Source organism: Anabrus simplex, chromosome 5, assembly GCF_040414725.1.
Source record: "Anabrus simplex isolate iqAnaSimp1 chromosome 5, ASM4041472v1, whole genome shotgun sequence".
Lineage (NCBI taxonomy): Eukaryota > Metazoa > Arthropoda > Insecta > Orthoptera > Tettigoniidae > Anabrus > Anabrus simplex.
Window position 1 is genome coordinate 255093732 of NC_090269.1, and position 21806 is coordinate 255115537.

A 21806-nucleotide genomic window follows, 5' to 3' on the forward strand; every position below is an offset into this window, starting at 1 on the left:
CTCTCTGGCCTAAGAAGGAGCCTCAGCCTGCAGGAAACACTTGGAACGCATACTAGCCGATGTCACGACTACTGCTGATCTCGTCATCCGCTTTATGTGTGACAGAGGACTAATCAAGGGTATATAAATTACAAGTGTACTGTTACTCAGGGAATGCAAGTTCCCTTTTGATTCGTTAGTAATTTTTCAGCCTAATTATATTATTCTTTGTTTTATTTTTGTACTCCGTTTCCAAATTAATTTGTTGAAAAAACTTTCGTTTTTATTTTAAATGATTCTTTTTCCCACTAATTTGTTCTGGGAGGATGATTACCTTGTTGTACTTCCTCTTAAAACAAAAATCACCACCACCACCACCATGGTTGCTTCCTTCCCACTCCTATTCCCATAGTCACCATAAGACCTATCTCTGTCAGTGCGATGTAACGCAAATTATTATAAAATGTCATCCTTCTTATATAAACTTATATTGCTGGAAGAAGTACACATCATGAGGTTAGCTATGTTTTATTGTTTACAGTAACAATATCTTAAGTCGAACATCTTTGTTTGGAAAACTTGCATCTAGAAGGGCGCAATCCATAGGACCTGACCAGGAATCACAAAGCAATAGGGTCTTTCCTCTCACAAATGTTCACAGAGTACTGAAGTTAAAAAACATTTCATATTTTTATTACTTTTTTGTGTCATTTTTAAACTTTTCCTTGCCTCCATATAAATGTTTCGTGGACGTGTTGCTTCAAGTTTCCTTCTGAGGAACTGAGGAAGTTTGTTTTTGTGATCAACGATCTATATTCTAAGCATGATTTTGTTTGGTTCAGAGTATGAGAAAGTAAATTTCTAAAGTGCTTTGTGTCTCCTGGAAACAGATATACTGCTTGTTAGCTAATTCTGCTCATCGATAAAGCCACATCAGTTATGTATAGTTGTGTGTAGAGCTGTGTACAGACTGCAGCACATAAGCTTTAGTTTCTCTCCTCTGTGAGAGTGTTGACATTGAAGACATTTCATAATGAAATTGCCTTTGGTCACTGTTCTGAACATATCCTTAGTTCATACTCTCCTATGTTATAAATTTGTTTGCTTCCTCCACAAACTCTTATGCCTTCCATTGTTTACTATTATCTTCTTCCATGGCCTTAAGTGTGATGAATGAAGTAACATGCCTGGATAAAATGCCAAATTCAGCCTTAAGAATTTTGGTAATGGTAACCAAAGCTTTGAAATTGTCCTGGTCAACCACTTTAGACACATCTAGTGCCCTCATTTGCAGATGCCAATTGTAATCTCTAGAACCATACATTCTTGATCTATCAAATTTCAACAGTGCATGCTCTCTTAAAGTTTGTAATTGAGACAACCTTTTTCCTTTGTAGTGAGCTCCTTCTTGTCATTTGCTAGTCACATAATTTAAAATTAACTTACTATTTGATTTACTTCTAATGCACTTATAGCACCACTGTAGTTTGCTATAGGAGTTGTAATGGTCTTCATAGATATTCTTCAGTATGCTGTTATCAGTATCCTCTAATGCCCTAGAGTCTTAAGTTAGAGATAGTTTATACTGATGTTGACTTGATGGTTACTGTTGCTCTTGAGATAGAAGTCTTGTGCTGCTTGAACAGCCACCTTCAGGTGCAGGTTCTTCTGCTGCTTCAAAATCAATATTACTATCCAGTATAACAACATACATTTCTGTGTCATCCCCATTATATTTCTGCATTATTATGCAATATAATATATTCACTTAACTCCATATCCTTGACTGTGATTGCATTATTCATCACATCTGTAATAAATATTTTGACAACACTCATTCTCCTCATGATACCAATGTACACAGTTTACGCTCTAACCTACAATCGAATACACCGAAAGACACACTCATCCTGCAGCTGTACTTGCCAGTGTGGATACAACATTCCACCATCTAATGGCGTTGACTGGTAACTGCTACTGTTTACATGGAAAAGTCTCAAACTATTGTTTTTGTGATGAACGATCTATATTCTAAACATGTTTTTATGTGGTTCAGAGTATGAGAAAGTAATTTTCTAAAGTTAATTAAAACAAATACCATATGTGACCCATTGTGCGGAAAGGGACCCAAAGTTGACAATGAAAATTATACAGCAAGGCTTAACCCTTTCCCGCCCGCATTTTCACTCCGCTTATCCCCAGGTTTCAACCTATTATTTAGCAAAAACTGAAGCAGACCGTATTGTTTCAGAAAAAGTTAAATACAGTAAAAACTATTGATCACAAAGAATTCAAATTTTCAATAACATTAGAAAATATACCATCACATCCATTTCTCTGCTTATTGAGTCATAATGTGTTTTTCACCCCCCCTCCTCGTGATACTCGACACAGAGACAGTCAGCATTTGTCACATTCCCGTGTTGTCTGAATCCCTCAAAACTAATAATCACGTGATTTTGGAAGTGGAATGATGCCCATGTATATAATATTTTATTTCATCTGGGCAAGTGTCTTCCCATTCTGTTTTTATCTTACCGGAATGCGACTGTTTGAAGGCTTTCCCCTAATACTCTTTCCGAATTATGCGCAGGTTCAACATCATCCATTTAATCATTCGGAGTAACGAAACGTAATATTTGTGTTACCTGAATTGCCGTGGCATCGCCATCAGGTCCGATTTATCAATATTCGTTGTCTTTCATATCACTGTTTTCGCTAAAATTATCTTCGTTGATATATTATTCACTCATTAAAAATTCTGTATGACGTTTTTCGCCCATATTCAGCTCAGTTTCAATATACGCGATATTCAATCCCGCCATGTTTACGAACAAAACAGCTGACTCGCGTTCGCGGAAGTTCAAGTCCTTTGCCTAGGCAACGTCAAGACAGATTATCTCTCTCCCTTTATTTCCTAAGACTTGTAGATTGCACTGCGTGTTCATAAATGCCTTATAAACACTTCACTGATGAGAAAAATAAAAAACTATCGCACAAATCGCAGACGAATGCAGATAATGCAGCCGGGCGCTTTCGGGCGCTAAGGACCGGAAGGCTAAATGAACAGCCGGGCGCTTCCGGGCGCTAAGGGCCGGAAAGGGTTAACAAAAGTGTCTGGGGTGTAAAAATTGTATTTTGATGTTTTGACTTCTTGAAGTAACTATGAGTCTTCTTAACAAAATAAGTTACACAGTAGTTCAAGTCATTACCATTCAATGTCATGAAAATTTTATACAATTGGTAAGAAAATTAGTGAAAGCTATGATTGCAATTTTATTTTTGTCAAAATACAGTTTTCAGAATAGCAACAGTCAATAAATAATTTCTTCAGAAGTATTGCACCTAAAAGTATTAACTCTTTTTTTTTTTTTTTTAATGCTGAGTATCTTGTGCCAAGAACCACAAAAATCTTAAATATGAAAAATCCGACTTTATACCCTTTCCATGCAATGGCTCACATATATAAATATATAAATATATAAATATATAAATATATAAATATATAAATATATAAATATCTTTTGTGTAAGTTCCCCGCAGGTATACTTTTCTCACAAACTTGACCTCACTCAAGTCTGCTGGGCAACCATTTACATTTGTTGACAGACTTTTTCCAGAAATAACCAGATCAACTCTAATTTTCTAGATGTACAGCATGCTCCAACAAGAGAAATATGAATTTTTAATGCCTCAAGATCTTCTACTTAGAGTATATTAATATAGATTTATAAATACATTTTGGATCTGTCGCATTGAAATGATTGAATCATTATTTAATATTTTAGAGTGTAGCGACTATGACTGAACGTTACTATAATGAAGTCCGCCGTCATTACTACACAACACCTAGCAGTTACTTAGAGCTCCTTAAGCTGTACTTGTCAATGTTGGATCAAAAGAAATTAGATACAACAAGGATGAGAGATCGTATTGCAAATGGTCTTCAAGTAAGTATTTAACTGCTATTTTCCTGTACCCTTATTCAACAAATGACAATTAATTGAGGTACAATATGCAGTTTTATTTCAAGCAGTGTAACATTTGATATTGTGTCTTGATATTTCTCTTTAGAAACTGTATGAAACAAATGATGTAGTCGACAAAATGAAAGATGAATTGACAGCATTGGAGCCTGAACTGAAAAAAAAGAATGCTGATACTGAAGAATTAATGAAATACTTAGTGAAAGAGCAGGCTCAGGCTGATAAAGTACGACAGGTTGTTGCAGCAGATGAAGCAGTTGTGAAGGTAAGAAGAAAACAAGTTTTTGCTAATTGGTAATTTTCTGTTTGTGAGCAGAATAATCTGGTCTGCCAAATCTATTTCCCAATTTAAATCCATAGTCATACACATCATGTGTTTAGCCAGGGTCAGTGGCTGTACCACAAACTACCTGCTATGATAATGAGGTTCACCATATGGCCTGTAAGTCTTCACTGAGTTTTGGTAAATAATTCCCTCTTTAGATTATCATCATCATCATTGTTGTGATTTTCCCATATCCAGATGCACATATGTTGAGGCAAATTTCTTCGAGCTCCTTAGAGCTGAAGCTTCCTTGGTCTGTTGAACTACTTTAAAATATAAGTATTCAAGCTCTTTATGCTTTCTTAGTTGTGAAATTACCAGTGTTTTGCCTCATTGTGCCACCAGCTCATCAGTTGGTTTGCTACACCTCTCCATGGTGGTGGTAACTAGTGCACTTTTCAGATAACACTGCAAGTCTCATTTGAAGCACACTGCTCTAGGTGAGATATGTATGTCCACTTAGCATAAATTCTTATCTTTGGGCAAGCAGGATTGTTAGAAATTAAAACTGGCCTAAGATAGGAAAGTGTGAATGTCAACAATAATGTTTATAAATGTGATGGAGGATATCATTAAGGAGTCTTACATGTTTTTCCTCTTTATTTATTCAGTGCTCTCATTGTTCTGAGAATTAGAACTCCTCACCTTGCTTCCTTCAGTTGTGGGACTGATGACCTTGTAGTTAACGTCCTGTAATTTGAAACACCAATGGATAATTCTTGACTGCCAGGTAAAAACTAAATCATTCTTATAAGATTGACACACTGAATCTTCTTCTTCTTCTGCTGCTGCGGCTGTCTCCTCACAGAAAGTTTGTGACCATCATGGAGTAAGTTTTCCTATTTGTGTTTCCTGTATCAGAGGATAATTGATCAAATTTCTTTCCTGGTTAGTGTATCAGTGGGTTGCACCTTCCATTGTAAATTGACTTATTCTGGTTGTTCTGAATCCTAAGCTTCCTGAATATATTCTTAATTCTGTTGTACTGTTTTTCAGAAAGCCAGGAACAGATGTTGCATATAAGTTTATTTTGTTAGACTGGCAGAATTATTTATGTGTTATAAAAGTAACTGTGTTAATATTCTAGCATGCTATGGATATACTAGTATTACCCTTGCAACTTTGCCTGCAGTTGTTTCAGTTGTAAAGGCTATGGATTGTATTTATAACAACTTACACATCAGTGCCAAAAATTATTTATAGTTTAATGCCATATAAATAAAAGTCAATTTGGTATTCAAACATTGCACAAATTTACTACTGATTACAATAAATTAAAACAAGGATATAAATTTAAATAACATATATTTTAAAAATAATATAATTATCTCAGAACCTCTTTGTGTACCCCATTAATAGTCTTTCTATCAGGTGCTAAAATCAGTAGGCTTAATGGAGAAATTACTTGGGAGCAGGCAAAATAAAATTGTCTATGGAAAAATCAGTCTTACCTTAATTTGATTCTGCTTCTATTGGCTGCCCTGGTGATTTATTGGTTGTGACAGAAAAACAGACTTTTATAGGAAACTATATCCTTTTGGGTAGTCTGAAGGTATTGAGTGCTGTACAAGATATGAAATCTGATTCTCCTCTGGCACATCCAATTATATGTAGCCTCAACTATGTTTTTCTGGAGAGCAGACACATGTAGTCTTGTTCCATTGCACAGTTTAAGAGAACAGAGATTTCCTTAGAATAATTCTATGTGCTGGGAAAATTGGTGGACTCAGCACATTGAGTACTTTCATGGATATTGCACAACATTATCAATTTGTGGTACTGAATCAACTGATTAGTATGCCACATTTTTTCCTTCAAATGAATTCAATAAAATGTTATTGATGTCAGCAGTTGTGTTATTTGTTAATGTTAAAATTGCTCTCATGCACCCAGTTCAAACATTTTTCCTTGACATTTGCATTGACGGGATATATTGATGCAAGTGTAATGGACTAGTATAACTTGGAAACAATTCTCTAACCCATGGATAAATAATGGAAATATTGAGCTTGATTAGTATCGTAGTCATATTAATTGTATCTTTTGTAACAAAACATGTCAGGTTATGTCACAATACGTCTGCTGTATGTATATTAATATGACTTGATTTAATGTAAGAACATGTAATTGATAGTATATAATTTTATATTACCTGAATATATATGATGTATTAAACAGATGTAATGTTGTTCAACACAGGGTAATAGTCCAAAACAACATATCTTTGGCACTAGAGAGTTACAGAAAATTCCTTTCTTTATAAATAGGCTATAGGAGACTCCAGAAATTATGAGAAAACATGTTGTGTCATACTCTTCTAGAAGCCTAGCCAGGCAATGTATTTAAAGAGACAGTCATGGGTCTCAAGCTTGTGAGTTTATGATGCGATTTTGTTGGGTTGATAGTTGGTTGACATTCAAGTGTTGCAGTCTTCTTCTTCCTCTTCATAGCAGTAGCAGTTCATTAGTGTGTGTGTGTGTGTGTGTGTGTGTGTGCGTGCGTGCGTGCGTGCGTGCGTGTGTGCGTGTGTGCGTGTGTGTGTGTGTGTGTGTGTGTGTGTGTGTGATGTTTATATGATTTGTGAATAAAATAGTGTACACAATTGACAGCATTTTGTGTGTGTGTCTTTGTGCTTACAACAAAGAAGTAACTACCATGCCTCAACCTGTAGGTATAGTAATTTTACCTTGAAAATCAGGGTAGTTTCCATATCAAATTTGTAAAAGTAGTTCAGAAAACTGCACAGCAGAAACATTGCCTCTTAGATGAAATCTCATATTTTTGTTAGAGAGAGTTTACAGGTTCCTGAATATATTTTTAATTCTGTTAGAAAAATTTACATTTTTTCAGAAGCTTCCTCTGTGGATCAATGGCCTCCAGGTCCCAAGATAGTGGATTCAAACCCGGCAGAGGTAGTTGGTTTTTGAAGGACAGGAAAAAGTCCGTTCGACACACCATGTTGTACAATGTCAGCATGTAAAAGATCTCTGGTAATACATTTGGTATTTACCTGACAAAATGAATTCAAACTCTGCCATAGATGCCCAAGAGAGATATAGTTTACTCTGCCATCTAATAGGCATAGAGTAAAATGGAATGTCAAAATTGATGAGCAAGCAGCCAGATTACAATAATTGAATTAATTAATAGGGGTCCTCCTATTCAATACACAAAGATTTACATATTAATGTGAATCAATAGCATGTTGTTCATATGAGGTACTAGTTTCGGCACTAAACTTGTGCCATCATCAGCCACTGAGTCAAATCAGGCAAACACAATAACCAGAAACAATTTTAAATCACATTGTAACACCTACATAGATTAATATTAAATAAAATATGATATATGATAATACTGCACTTCAGTATAAAATCCTTTTAAAATGATGATGACTCCGTTGTTTTGTACATGGTTTGTCCAGCTTGTATATGTCTTTAGTTCAGACACCAGCCTAAGACTACTCTCACAAAAGAAAAACCTAAAACTACAATTTCATCTACTTTTACATTCAATGACGATGTCCATCAAATTACCAATCTCTTTCGAAAACATAACGTAAACATTTTCTTCAGAACTAATAACAGGACTTCAGAAATTATACACAATTCAGCATCTGTCAATACCTCTAACAGATTCTAAATCCAGAATCTATAGATTCAAGTGTAATGACTGCAGCGCCTCTTATGTGGGACAGACAGGACGCAGCTTCACTGCCAGACATTTAGAGCACGTCAACGCAGTAAGATATATTTTCTGCTATAGGCCAACACATTCACGACGCTAATCATAAGTTCACTGACATAGAACATGACTTTGAGATACTTCACATAGCAAAGAAAGGGCCAATTATGAATATTGTTGAAAATTGTTTCATTCATTGCGATCAATATTTCAACCCTAACTATAATTTAAATGAAATTTCCAAGAAATCTAATATTCTTTTTAATCTCTTAATTAAATGGTTAAAGAATATTAGACCACCTATTAACAACTCGATATTTAAAATCATGCGTAATATATATCCTCATCAGTATAGCTTAGCTCCCTGCCAGTTGCTCCGCCTCCACCCATCCCCTCCCCTCCCCTCCCATCTCCTCCCCTCCCCTACCCTCTCCTCCCCTACGCCTTGGCCCTTAACCTCATGATTCCATCCATCAGTCCAGCTCCGTCTGCCGATGAAACAGGCTGCTCAAGGTGAGTTCGTTTCTAGTTGTTTCTCGTCATTTCTAGAATTTTCTTTTTAGTCTTTCGTTCATCTTTTTAGTCTTTACTTTCTATCTTTTGCCTAATTCAGCTTTTAATTTCTTCTCCAGGTTCCAAAAACCCCATATTGAAGTGAGAATTAATTCTTTGGTTCTAACCAAGTCCATTATATGCACGTTTATTTTCGGAACCAAACCACAGATCAAACAAAGTGTTAACTTCATATGACTTTAAACTCTGCAGTGTAATTTCAACAAGATCAAAGACATATACAAGCTAGACAAACCACCATATGTAAAAAAACAATGGAGTCATCGTCATTTTAAAAGGATTTTATACTGAAGTGCACTATTATCATTTACCATATTTTATTTAATATTAATCTATGTAGGTGTTACAGTGTGTTTTAAAGTTGTTTCTGATTATTGTAATTGCCTGATTTGACTCGGTGGCTGATGATGGCACAAGTTTAGTGCCAAAACTAGTACCTCGTGTGAACGACATGTGATTGATTCACTTTAATAAATGTCTGTGTATTGAATAGGAGGACCCCTATTAATTAATTTCAATTACTGTAATCCCACTTCAATACAGATCATGAAATTTCTAAATATCAAAGCAGCCAATGGCATCAAATTAAAGTGCTTACACCTGGTAGCTTTGGCCATTCAACGGTTGTTGTTGTTGTTGTTGTTGTTATTATTATTATTATTATTATTATTATTATTATTATTATTATTATTATTATTATTATTATTATTATTATTATTATTATTATTATTATTATTATTATTATTATTATTATTTACCTATTTATGTAATATTCACTGTCATAAATCCTAGACTTTTTTGTGTTTTACCAATTATAATTTAACAAAATCACCAACAAACAAAATACTACTTATCACAAAGCACTTCGATAATGTCCACACACTTCATTGACTCGGGGAGCAACAAATTTCCATCTTGTTCTCTTCAGGTATGCACTGTAAAGCTCCTTGTCCAGCTGTCCATCAGTACTGTAGTCATTATAAAATGGATAGTGTGTCCAATTATCCAGAGTGTAGAATTGTTTTGTCCTTGGGGTAATGAAATATTCAGGTCTTATGAACTGGTCCTGACTATTGATTGTGAAGTTCATCTGTTGAAGAAATGCTTTTGCTTGCATATACACTGGTATGACCCTCAGACAAGAGGTCCGTCTGTGAAGTATTGAGTCATATTGAGCACAATATGAGCAGGAATCCGAATCAGTCAGTCATATTCAGTATAGCCGTTCATTTGTTGGTACAATGTCATGGACTACCATATACCATGTAGATCGCACTTTAGGAGGTAAATGAGGAGCACTAATGTTTTTCCAAAGTTGTTGAAAGTCAGTGTTTGAAGGGACTTGTTGAAATAAGCACATGAGTGTTGGAGGTGTTAGATGAAAGAAATCACTATAAATCTGACATGTTAATTGTACTTCTGGTACTAACTTGGCTTCCATCAAATAGCACCATTCTTGCAAATAAATGTGGAGATACTTTAGGGCTGGTGTGACAATGCAAAGATCAGGTGGATTGCACAAGTCCGCCACAGTAGACCAGAGTTTCAACCAAGCAGATGAGAAGCTCCGTTGGTTCATTTCTGTTTTTCTTCCACGACTCAAGAATAGGGCTTGACATTTAATGGTGACGTTTACCAACCCAAGTCCACCAGCTGTTGATTAAAGGTACAGGGTAGTTATTGGTACTTGGAAGATATTTCCATGCCAAATGTACCATGAATAGTACATATTATCTGTCTAGAAAATGTTTTAGGCAATAGTAGTACTTGTGCAAGATACCAGCGTTGTGATAGAACATATGAGTGAACAGTCCAAATCCTTTGGATTAGAGAGAGGTCTTGCCAATAGAGTTCTTTTGCATAGACTTTTATCTTGTTGACAACAGGTCCCCAATTTTGTTGATTCATTTCAGCGGTCTATCGAGTATAATATATTCCAAGTAACTTGTGTGTTTCCACCGTTTATAGGGGCGGGAGTTGAGGTATTGATGCCCAGTCTCCTCACGGAATCACTTTGGATTTATGATAGTTGATAGACAACCCAGATACTGAACTGAACTGTGCAAGAGCATTTTGCATGTGGAGTACATCGTTATCCGAAGTTAATATTACACTGACATCATCCGCGTGAGTAGCTACTGTGAGCTTTGCATTTTCTTGTGTTATTCCTCCTATTTTAGTATGCAGCTTGCAAATGAGGAGATTTAAGGCTAAGATAAACAGCACCATTGAAGACAGACATCCTAGTTTTACTGACCTCTTAATGGGAATCGTGGGAATTGTGAAAGCCATTAATTTGCAAAATCGCAGATACGTTTGTGTATAGACACTGAATGTAAGGGATAAATGTGAGACTAAGACCATGCCATTTTAAACATTTAACAGATACTGATGATTCACACTGTCAAATGCACGCTGATAGTCTAAGGACACTAGTAAGCACTGGGAATGATTGCGTTTGGTTGACACCACATAATCATGCAGTGAACAGGTAACATAAAAAATTGTTCAACAACACACTCCACAGTGTTGTACAGGGAGGATATTAATGGTCATAATCTCTTGGCAAGAATTCGGGCTAAAATTTTGTAGTCATAAGTTAGAAGGGTGATTGGGCTATAGTCATTGACAGTAGTAGCTGTAGAGAACTTCTTTATCAGTATAACAATCCCTCAATGATGTGATTCACAAAGTTCCTTCCTCTGTAGAACAGTGTCCAGAATGCAAATGAGGTTTTTTCCAATTATCAACCAGCATACAGAGTAAAATTCCCAGGTGTTTTTGAGCTCTTCCCTTGACATATTACTTTCAAAACCTCTTCTTCGGTTATGGGTCCTTCAAGCCTTGAGTTATCCTCTTCTCTGAGCAGTGAAGGCTTTCAGTCAGCAAAAAAAGTATTTTCATTGTCTTGGGTTGGCGTGGCATCAAACAGTTGTCTATAAAATGAGTTGAAAGCCTTACCTGTATTCGGTTGTGTTGTCTACTCTTGTCTTTCTGGGTCTTGAACTTTCAATATGAGAGATGATTTGTGGCACTTAAAGTCCTTCATTAAATGATGAAGACTGCTCCTTTCATTTTCGATTGGGTCATTGACCCAACTGCATATCTCAAGTCCCTGCATTAATTGATGATATATAGCAAGTATTTTTGGTTTATAGTGGCTGATTTTACTTGTTCTCTCTCGGATGATGGCTGGTAGTTTTCTTGTAATTCATAAATACACCCAAAATAAAGGTTTAGTAGACGTCCTTCATCTTGATAAAGTTTGTAAGATTTTCACTTAAAGAGATATTTAATTTGCGGCTTTCCATACTGATCCCACCAATCAGCCCCATCTTGATATCTAGTCCCTCTTTTACTCCATTCTGCCCAAAGCAATTTCAGTTTATGTTCATCTTAAAGTAAGAGCACCCTCTAGGTATGAAACTTATATTTAATCTCATGGATAGAATGACAGCTGCATGATTAGAAAATGGTACTGTTACTACTTCTACACGACTTATTTGTGGAACATGAAAGTGAACCAGTCTTGCTGCTGAATTTGAAGAAAAGAACGTAAATCCTTGTGTAGTATGTTTTAGCACTCAAGCATCACACATTTGGAGGTTTGTAATTAAAGTTTTTAAACTCCTGCTTGGCTTAAAGAGACCTGTGCATAGGCAAGGCGCGAAGTAAATGTGTTAAGTCTGACGGAAATAATTTGTTCTTTTCCTGGTGTTTGTCACTCCCAGATGGTGCATAAAAATTGTAAAACAGGTAATTTTGAAATCTGCCACTCAGTCCATGCCCATTGACTGCAGTTCAGTACCTGACTTAGTAAGAATAGCAGTAGCTAGGTTATCACTTCCAGTGTTTACGTAGGCATTGTAGTTTAATACCGAAGAAAACTCATTGACAGAGACCTCCTGCAGCATTACAATATCTATATCATGGCACTGTAGAAATTTCAGTGGAGCATGCATTTTAGTTGGTGATGAATTATTGTTGAGCTCCTGCAAGCATTGCATTGCTATAAAGCAAAAATACTTGCTATATATCAACGAATGCAGGGACTTGAGATACGTAGTCGGGTCAATGAACCAATCGAAAATGAACGGAGCGGTCTTTATAATTTAATGAAGGACTTTAAGCGCCACAAATCATCTCTCATATTGAAAGTTTGACACAGAAAGACATTGCCTACGCATTTTGTGATGGGGTGACTTTAACTGTGTACTGTGTGCAATAGACTGCACAGGCCCCTTTAAATACATCTAAAATAAAGATTTATTAGGCGTTCTGTTTACTGTGTGAAACAGTCTGCACAGGTCTCTTTAAATACACCTAAAATAAAGGTTTATTAGAAGTTCTTCGTCTTGATAAAGTTTGTAAGATTTTTGCTTAAAGAAATATTTAATTTGCGGCTCTCCATACCGATTAATTACTGTTAGTGTGAGGGTCATGACACTATGACAGAAAGAAAAATAGAATGCAGTTCACATATCGATATTCTGTCAAACTATTTCTTCGTAGACGTGGGAGGTAATCCTTGCTTACTCATGCCTGTTTTATACAGATGGTTTTGTTGTTTACTAGCTAGCTTGCCTACATTTCGCTGACCAGGGTTACATTTTATTATTTCAAGCAATATTTCTACTAGTGTGTCCTCCCTCCACAATTCCTCCTTCTCTAGGCCCATCTGACTGTTCGATGATTCGAGAGTGGGAGGATTCTGATCATGATTCACAAACCTATCCATATCAGATGAAGCAAGTACTTCCTCAGGGTGCTAGCTCACAGCTTCTGACCTTGTCATTGGTTGAAGAGTAATGTCCATGGTATCAATTTGTTTGTCTTCCTGTCTCAGTGTGTCTGTGTTTGCTTTATTTTCTTCTATGTTTCCTTGATCTGGTATGTGTATGTCCCTAGTAATTCATGTTTCTTCTACCAAGATGGTATCTGAGTCTGAAATGCCATTTGAATCTAATGCAAGGTGGTCCCCTGCAGGTGCGTTAGCTATATTCTGTAAACTGGCATTTAACACTGGTGTGTTTACTACATTCACATGTTCTTCGGCCTTACTCGCTTCAGCAGGTGCACTGACAGGTTCTACTAGTGTGTCAAGCTGAGAGGATTGTTTACAGCTGCTATCTGTGTTACTGCCTGCTGCCCTATCATACTCGGACTGAGTAACAACACCAGACCACAGTGCTGTTTGTTTACTAGTCAAGTTGCTCTCCGTTTCACTGATATCGGATACTCCCATGTTGTTCCTAACAGGGGCAGATATAGTACGCCTCTCTAATAAATGCTGCTGGTGCAATGGACAGTCCAGGCACAAATGGTTCGATGAATTATATGCTAAACAAGTCTTAATTTGTCCGTCATAAATTATCTGCACACGGAAGCCTTCGATTAAAATAAAGAAAGGTATCGCCTCCTTGATTTCCATGTGAAGTGCCTGAATGCCATTTTTAACTCTAAAGGGGGTATTGAGCAGACCAGTCTTCTTGCCTAAGATCAATAACCTTCCCATATTTATTTAAGACCATCTGGATTGAATCAGTTGGCACTTCTGGGGGTAAATTTAACTCTCACACTGTTTTCTGTGCCATATCTGCTGCACTAATGTCTACCTTCCCCACCCGACCATGTTAACATAATCCTGTGAGAACCCTGGTATTTGGCAATCAGTCTTTCAAAAAGTACATACAACATTACCTTAAAATAAGCTGCAGCTTCGAGGTTGTCTAGTTGGATCATCTCTGTTATGGCGTTTCTGTGTATCAAAGGAAACTGACTGCCTCTGTGAGGCTAGACTACGGTATTTCGGAGCTCAGACTCCTGAGTAGTGTACCTTCTTGGAGCAAGGGATAAGAAGTGCCTGGGTTGAATGGCTGGACAAGAAATTAACAAGAGCAGAACTTAACACAATAAATTTGGAAATTTTATTTATTTCCTTTTGTTAAAATCGAGAGATAGGAAATGTGAATAAATAACCAACAAATATAACAGCTTATTAAAAAGCTCATCAGCTCTAACAATATCAGAGACTTAGAAGTCCAAAAATCAGGTGCAAAAACTTGTGATAATTACCAGGCAGTTAATTTACATAGAAAAGGACATTATTGCTCTTGAAGGTACAATATTTTACAAGAGCATGATTTGCTCCAAGAAGCTACACTACTACTAAGGAGTCTGAGCTCTGAAATACCATAGTCTAGCCTCGCAGAGGCAGTCAGTTTCCTTTGATACACTGAAATTATACTAGGAAACCCTTTAGAGTAGAGGTGGGCACAATTTGGCTCAATGAGCAGCACTCCAGCTCGGGCAGGGAAAAGAGCAGAGTATGAATTCTGACAGAAGTTAACTTTGTAACTGCTTTCACAGCTTATCATTACAGCTGGGGACAAGCCACGTATCAAAACAGATTTAAACTTTTGATATTTTTGTTCTGTCTAATGTCTTGTTCTATTCAGTGCATTAGATTATGTTGCTAAGTAAGTACGTTTAATAATATTCCTTTCATTAGGTTATGCGTAAGAAACAAAATGAATCACCATGACATCTGATAACTAAATACTTCTTTCACTACTACATATAGTCCTGAAAATACAATAAGGCCAACATAAAAACTTGTTTAGAACACAGCATAAACAATAAACGAAAAACTAGCTCTAAGTACAGAAATAAATAAGCTACATGAATAAATTTTGAAAGTGAAAATCCACACTCTGTTTCCAGTCATTCGACCGGTTCAGGAATGGAATGAATGAAGCCCCATCTAGCGGCGATGATAGGAACTGTGCTGGCTGCTGAAGACTGTCGCACTCCTCTGAGGCAATGATTAATGAATGACAGATGAAATGGTAATGGAGAGTGTTGCTAGAATGAAAGATGACAGGGAAACCCGGAGTACCCAGAGAAAAACCTGTCCCACCTCTGCTTTGTCCAGCACAAATTTCACATGGAGTAACTGGGATTTAAACAACAAAACCCAGTGGTGAGAGGCCGCCACACTGCCGCCTGAGCCACAGAAGCTATATGAATAAATATTATTTACCTTAAATAAAACATAGGCCTATCTGTTCTTATATATCTGAAATTTCATTCAGCAGATGAGGAGGAGTGTGTATCTTTTCACTGGAGAAGACGAGTTGTATTTGGTACACTTGTTCTTGCACTTGCAATTCGAAGAACGGCAATGAGATGTGCGTCAGAGTTGCTCTTTGTGGAGATTTATTTATCTTCATTAGAGAGAATGGTTTATCACACAGATATGTTGAGCCAAATATTGATAGAAGTTTGGGAGCCATTTTGTGCATATTTGGGAAATCTGTTTGAGAAAAATTTTCATAAAAATGTGATAGGCTTGTTCGTGATTCATATTTAGCCTTCAGTTCACTATCATTTCGAACTGTGAGCAACTTGCAATGTAAATCAGATGGAATGTCATCAATTACTATAGCAATTTAAAAAGGTACAACAAACACTTTCAGATCAACTGATAAATTGTCCAAATCTCTTAATCAGATGGAAAATTATTTCACAAGACATGAAAGAGTATCTCAAAATGACTGCAATTGATCTTGAGTTAAACTAGATTTTTTGTATTGGCAATTTGGGAAAATGGCCTAACTCACCTTTCATTATCTGACGTTGCCAAATCTACAACATTTGCTTGAAAGCAGTAATACTGTCTACAAAATGTATAATAATTATTTTAACTACACCATATATTGTACCATTCTATGCTATTTTATTGCGTAAATGTAATATACTCAGTCCGGTACAATGCTGCACATATCACCATCTAGTCTTGACAGAACTATCGGATAGACATCAGCTGCTCCCGGCTCCTCGGCTCTGCCTGCGCTTATGCAGTTGGCTCAAGGAGCAGGCTCTCTCATTGCCCACCTACGCTTTAGAGTGTTCATCAATTACTCCACAATTACAATAGCAATAAACACTGTTCCTAAAGGGAACCAAGATGCAGAAACTGTTACTGAATAAACAGGAGGCATAATTGCCCATACTACATGGCCTTAATAGAGAAAGAAAATGGTTGCACATAACTGACCATAAACAAAATGCAAGGAGGCAAAACACTTGCACTCCTTATAGAAATTGTTAAAACACTAAGTGGGCTTATGGCCCAAAGATACAGGGGCAAATTTTATACTATTAAGGTGTGACTAAAGAGGAAACATTTAAGGCCAAGACCAAATTTACAAAATTTTGAAGTTTCAAAAAGTTAAGTCTCCAAATGCAAGATTGAATGGGAAACAACAGAGGGTTATCACTCTTTGTTCCCTTACATTACATATTTTACAGTTGGTAATAAAACCAGAGCCCTCAGACTTGCTGAAAATTCTACATTGAAACCACAGTTTACAAAATTACATTAAAGAAAAGAGGTTGAAACCTTCCCTCAAACTACCCGCAGGAGCTGTCACATGTCTAAGTAAATTCTGCCAATACCTTGTGCCGCCGGATCTTCCTCACGCAGGCCTCGCCCCTGCTTCCCTTAGGTCAGGTCAGACTCCCAAGCACTGGAGCTATTCCGGCAAGATGGCCCTAAAGTGCCCTGCTTTTATAGTATCGTAAGGGGAAGCTTCCAGAACTCTTTACTGATTGGCTGGATTCCTGTACACACCTCCTGGTTTTAATTGGCTAGAGAACATATTTCCAATTATCTGACAGGTTAATTACAATCGAGCAGGAACCAGCTGAAGTGTTGATAACTTCGGTACATAAACAAAACAACCCTCAGAAAGAAAAGGTTTGCCAACTCCAAAAATAAATATTACTCTATCCAGTAGTTAATCTTTAGTCCAGGAGAAGGAGCAACTAAATCGATGAAAGAAACATCTAACTGTAGAAGACAAAGTTTTCTGGGTGTTCACAAGTTCAGTTCTGTTGACATAGATGGCCTTAGTGAAGGCGCATGGTTTAAATAGCCGGGGAAGGTGTACCCCCTGGTACAATCTTCATCTGGTCTTGCATCAGCGTAAAAAAAGTCACTGTCCAGTTGTGAACTTCCCACGCTGTTGGCCTGCTTCCTCTCACAAAAATACATTCCAAGGTGTTTTTCCATATAATTTTTGTTGCCATAATTCACAGATTGTTTTACATGAGTTGTCACATTTTAGTAAAAGACACTAGGGCACAGTCAAGAAGAAATCAACACACAGTACCACTTGACTACAATACCTATGTTTAGTGAACTCGAGAGGCTATTAGGTGTGAGCCATCTCATAGCGTGTCCCAGGATGAACTGCTTCTGTGGGGCCAAAGATAAGATGCCTAGATGCATGCTTTTATGTCATTCGCTTGTGTTCCCATTGGTACTACTGGTAGAGTCTGGCAAAAATTTCCAGCCAAGAGTACAATCATACCTCGCATCACGTCGTTAGAATTTAGAATATCTTTGAGAGAGTTGTTCAGCAACTCAAAGAGACTTTTATGTGCTGTTGTACGCTCATCCCAAAGAGTGACCTTATGATCTTATAGAATTTTCACCATATTACTTTGTTTTGAGATGTAACATATAGGAGACTCAACATGATTTAGATTGAGAGGTAACTTAAAAGCTGAGGGCACTGTCTTTCCTCCTTCCAGCAGCATAACAGCAATGCCTGAAGCTGCAGCCGCCAGAGCAATCCCATGAGTTCTTACTTTTGCATAAGCAAGTTTATTAGAAACATTTTTGCCAGTGCTAGCTGGAGTATCAAAGAAAGATACTTGCCTGGAATTAGGCTGGATGCTGTCCAAGACCTGCTGGTACAAGATATGTTGTTCATGTGTTACAGAAGCCTCAGATGTGGATAGAGTTTTTTTTCAGGCATCATCATCGTAGTTAATTTTTCTCAAGCACTCACAGTTTCCTAAAACTTCAGAACATCTCTCACGCTGAGGCAAACCGTACTTGGCAAGTTCATTCCACCTAGAGTTAGCTCAGCGTCTTCAATCAACATCAAGCTCCTGTTATACAAATAGTTCATTATTGGTTAACACTGCATTGTAGTTTCCTGCCTATCTAATGCTTAATGTCCTCTGATATTCTGTCCTTGTACTTTTTCCGAAGACTGAATGTGTTGAAGTGATGGCAAATCCCAACATAACACATGAAAGTTATCGTATTATGAGAGGACATCAACTAATCCTCGAGCAAAGTGCTTTGCAAGCAGATTGGAATGTAGGATCCAAAATATTATCTACAGTTTTTGGATAAGAATAGGACTTCGACCCACTAATGTGATGAAGAAGAATAGAGTTGGTAGCACTCTACATTGTTGAAGTGGATGGTCTATACTCTGCCTAAAGCAGAATTCTTTTTAACACTTTGCCAACTGTCAACATCCTCTCCTCACTTACAACAAACAAATGTTTAATTCTGACACATGTAGTATGAAGGAACTTCTGTATAAAGTAGCATTTTCATGACATAACTGAAGAAAATGCACTGACCATTTTAAAGTTGAACATCAAGATGAATGGCAATGGGATATCAGTCAAGAAATTGAAATTCTCCAGACTGCTTCAGAACTGCTGATGTATCGGCCATTTTCATACATCTTTATCTCATCAAAGAGGTTTTTGTTTTCCAGAGCAAATGTTGACAGTATCTTATTTACACAGATCACATGAGCTTATAAGTGATTCTGCTGTAGGCTTTGTACTGTGTATACATAAAATATGAGAAAATGTTTTATTTACAATAGATGGCAGTGCTAGTTCATAAGTTACTCATTGTCAGATAACGCTGATTGGGAATAAGTCCCTCGGATATCTGGCATTCTTAATTATGAGGTGATAACATGGATGATTAAGAATGATTACATTTTGTCAGCTTTTTCTTTTATTGCACAAGTGTTTCTTGTGTTAATTTGTTCAGTATATACTACATAATTCAGTGAGACAGCCAACTTTGAAATGCAGTGACCAGATGGATTATCTTTGATTGCACTTTGCTCCTATATGGGTTTAATTATTGTGCATTTTCCCTATAGAACCGTGGTGGAATGTTTGTACTGTAGTTGATACTGAAGCATGTGATTAAAGTGAAATTTGAGATAAATGTGATCTTTGAAGTGTTGGGGTGACAGTAAGAAAGGAGTATCTCAAATTGCTGGAGTTGACAACTTCTCCCAGAAGTATTAAAAGCAGTGGCGGTTCATCAAATAGAAAATTGAGTGTTCACAAAATTTAATAATAATAATAATAATAATAATAATAATAATAATAATAATGATGATGATGATGAGAATATTTATATTATATTCATATGACTCTGGCTGAGCCACTATGAAGTAGCACCACCTACACACTATGGTTCCTTTTTTCATTCTGATACGTCACGATTGTAATCTCCATGTCTATTGTTTTCACTGTATCCAACTGTGATTTACGTTTGTAAAAAATAGATTCATTCTAATAGAAACCGTGCTGACCTTATTACTTTCTGTAACATCGTGCCTTTTCAACAGGTTCTGAGCTCAGGATGCTCGTTTGGAAAGTGATTAAATTAGTAGTGATAAAATACACTGAAAAATAGACACGTAAAAATATTGTGTCGCGCACAGTTGGCGAGGTTGAGTTAAACATTTAGCCAAGTGTCTTCGGTGAAGAAATAGTGTGTGAAGATGAACACTTCAAGTATGGTGCGCATCGAGACATTGTCAAAGGACAATTTTGACACGTGGAAAATTCACATGAAGGCTGTGTTAGTAAAAAGTCATACGTGGGCATTTGTAGCTGGGATAAAGGTTAAGCCTGAAGCAGTCAGCAAGAATGCGGCCACTATGACAGAATAGGAAGAATGTGACAGTGAAGCAATGTCAGGTATCATCTTCGTGATTCAACCCTTCGAAATTGAAACAGGTAGGCTAAAAGATTGTCACTTCACGCGAACTGTGGCGAAAACTAGAGTCGATTTACCAATTGAAGGGGTCAGCGCAGAAAGCAACATTATTAAAGCAGACCGTGCTTCAAAGAATGAGTGAAGATGGGGATGTACGCGACCATTTGCGGAGATTTTTCGACGCCGTGATCAAGCTCAATGGTATGGACGTGGCAGTCAATGATGATTTGTTATCCATATTACTTCTGTATAGCTTGCCAGACAGTTTTGAATATTTTTGGTGCGTGATAGAATCTCGCGATGAACTTCCAAAGCCTGAGGCATTACGCATAAAAATTGTCCAAGAAAGAGATGCGAGGAACAGTGACTGAAAAAACATGTTGCAAAACTGTATGACTCTGAATGAAAATACAAGAACAAAAATTATAGAAAACCCACAAGCAAAGTCGATAAAGGCGAAAAATGAGGCTCCACATCTCTTCATTGTTATTGTTGTAAAACAATAGGTCATTACGCGAAGGAGTGCAAATCGAGTAAAAATGATCATTACAATGCTCTCAAGGCCGCAGGAAGTACCTCACTATACAAGTATATTACATCAGAACTGAACTCGTGCAAGTTCATGACAGTCCGCGACGCAGATGAAGTGTGATGCCTCGACAGCGGATGTACATCGCACATGTGTAAAAATCTGGACTATTTTTCACAGGTAGAATCCGTTGTTTCTGACAATTTAAAGTTAGCGAACAGTTCTACGATGAAAATAATTTCAAAATTTGGTGTGACAATGTCAATGAGCATTGATGGTCGTGACAGAAGTTTCAACCTATGCGATACATTATACGTACCTGATCTGCGTAATAATATACTCTCAGTCTGGAAGATCGTAGACAGGGTTTACCGTGTAGTGTTTGACAAAACATCCGCTCAAGTTACAGGTGCTAATGATAGTAGGTACCTTATTCATTGCACATAGAAAAGACTGACTTGGTTATGTCAATGAGTCATACACCGAAGAACAGGGAAAAATTATCCGAGCTGAAGATACGCGAAAAGGGTCTATTAGGGACTGTATTCTCCATGTGTATTGTTTTTGTTCCGGGGATTCTGTGGAATGCAGAGGTGAAAGAAGGTGCTGGCATGAATGGGTGGATATACAAAAGTTGAAAGATTAATTTAAAACTTTAAAATTTGAGCTATATTTGTTTTCCTTTTTTCTTTTCTTTTTAAATTTTACACTTTGGTAAGCCAATAACAACATTCAGGTAGAAAATCCGATAACAACAAATTAACAACCTGAGCTTGAAGCTCCCTAGTTACAAATTTAACAAGAGCATCATTGTCCCCTTCACTACATACACAAGGAGACAAAGCTCCCAATTTTACACCAGTAGGCGAATGTCTTTGCTCTATACAA

At 37.0% G+C, this 21806-nt stretch overlaps 1 protein-coding gene across 1 annotated transcript in view; it reads left to right on the forward strand.

The window, feature by feature from the left end:
• The window catches only part of Dhc16F (Dynein heavy chain at 16F), a 1052459-nt gene that overhangs the window by 655672 nt on the left and 374981 nt on the right, over positions 1-21806 (forward strand). The window contains exons 41-42 of the mRNA XM_068227815.1: positions 3768-3929; positions 4054-4230. Of these exons, the coding sequence (XP_068083916.1) occupies positions 3768-3929; positions 4054-4230 (339 nt within the window). The remainder of the gene's footprint in view (positions 1-3767; positions 3930-4053; positions 4231-21806) is intronic.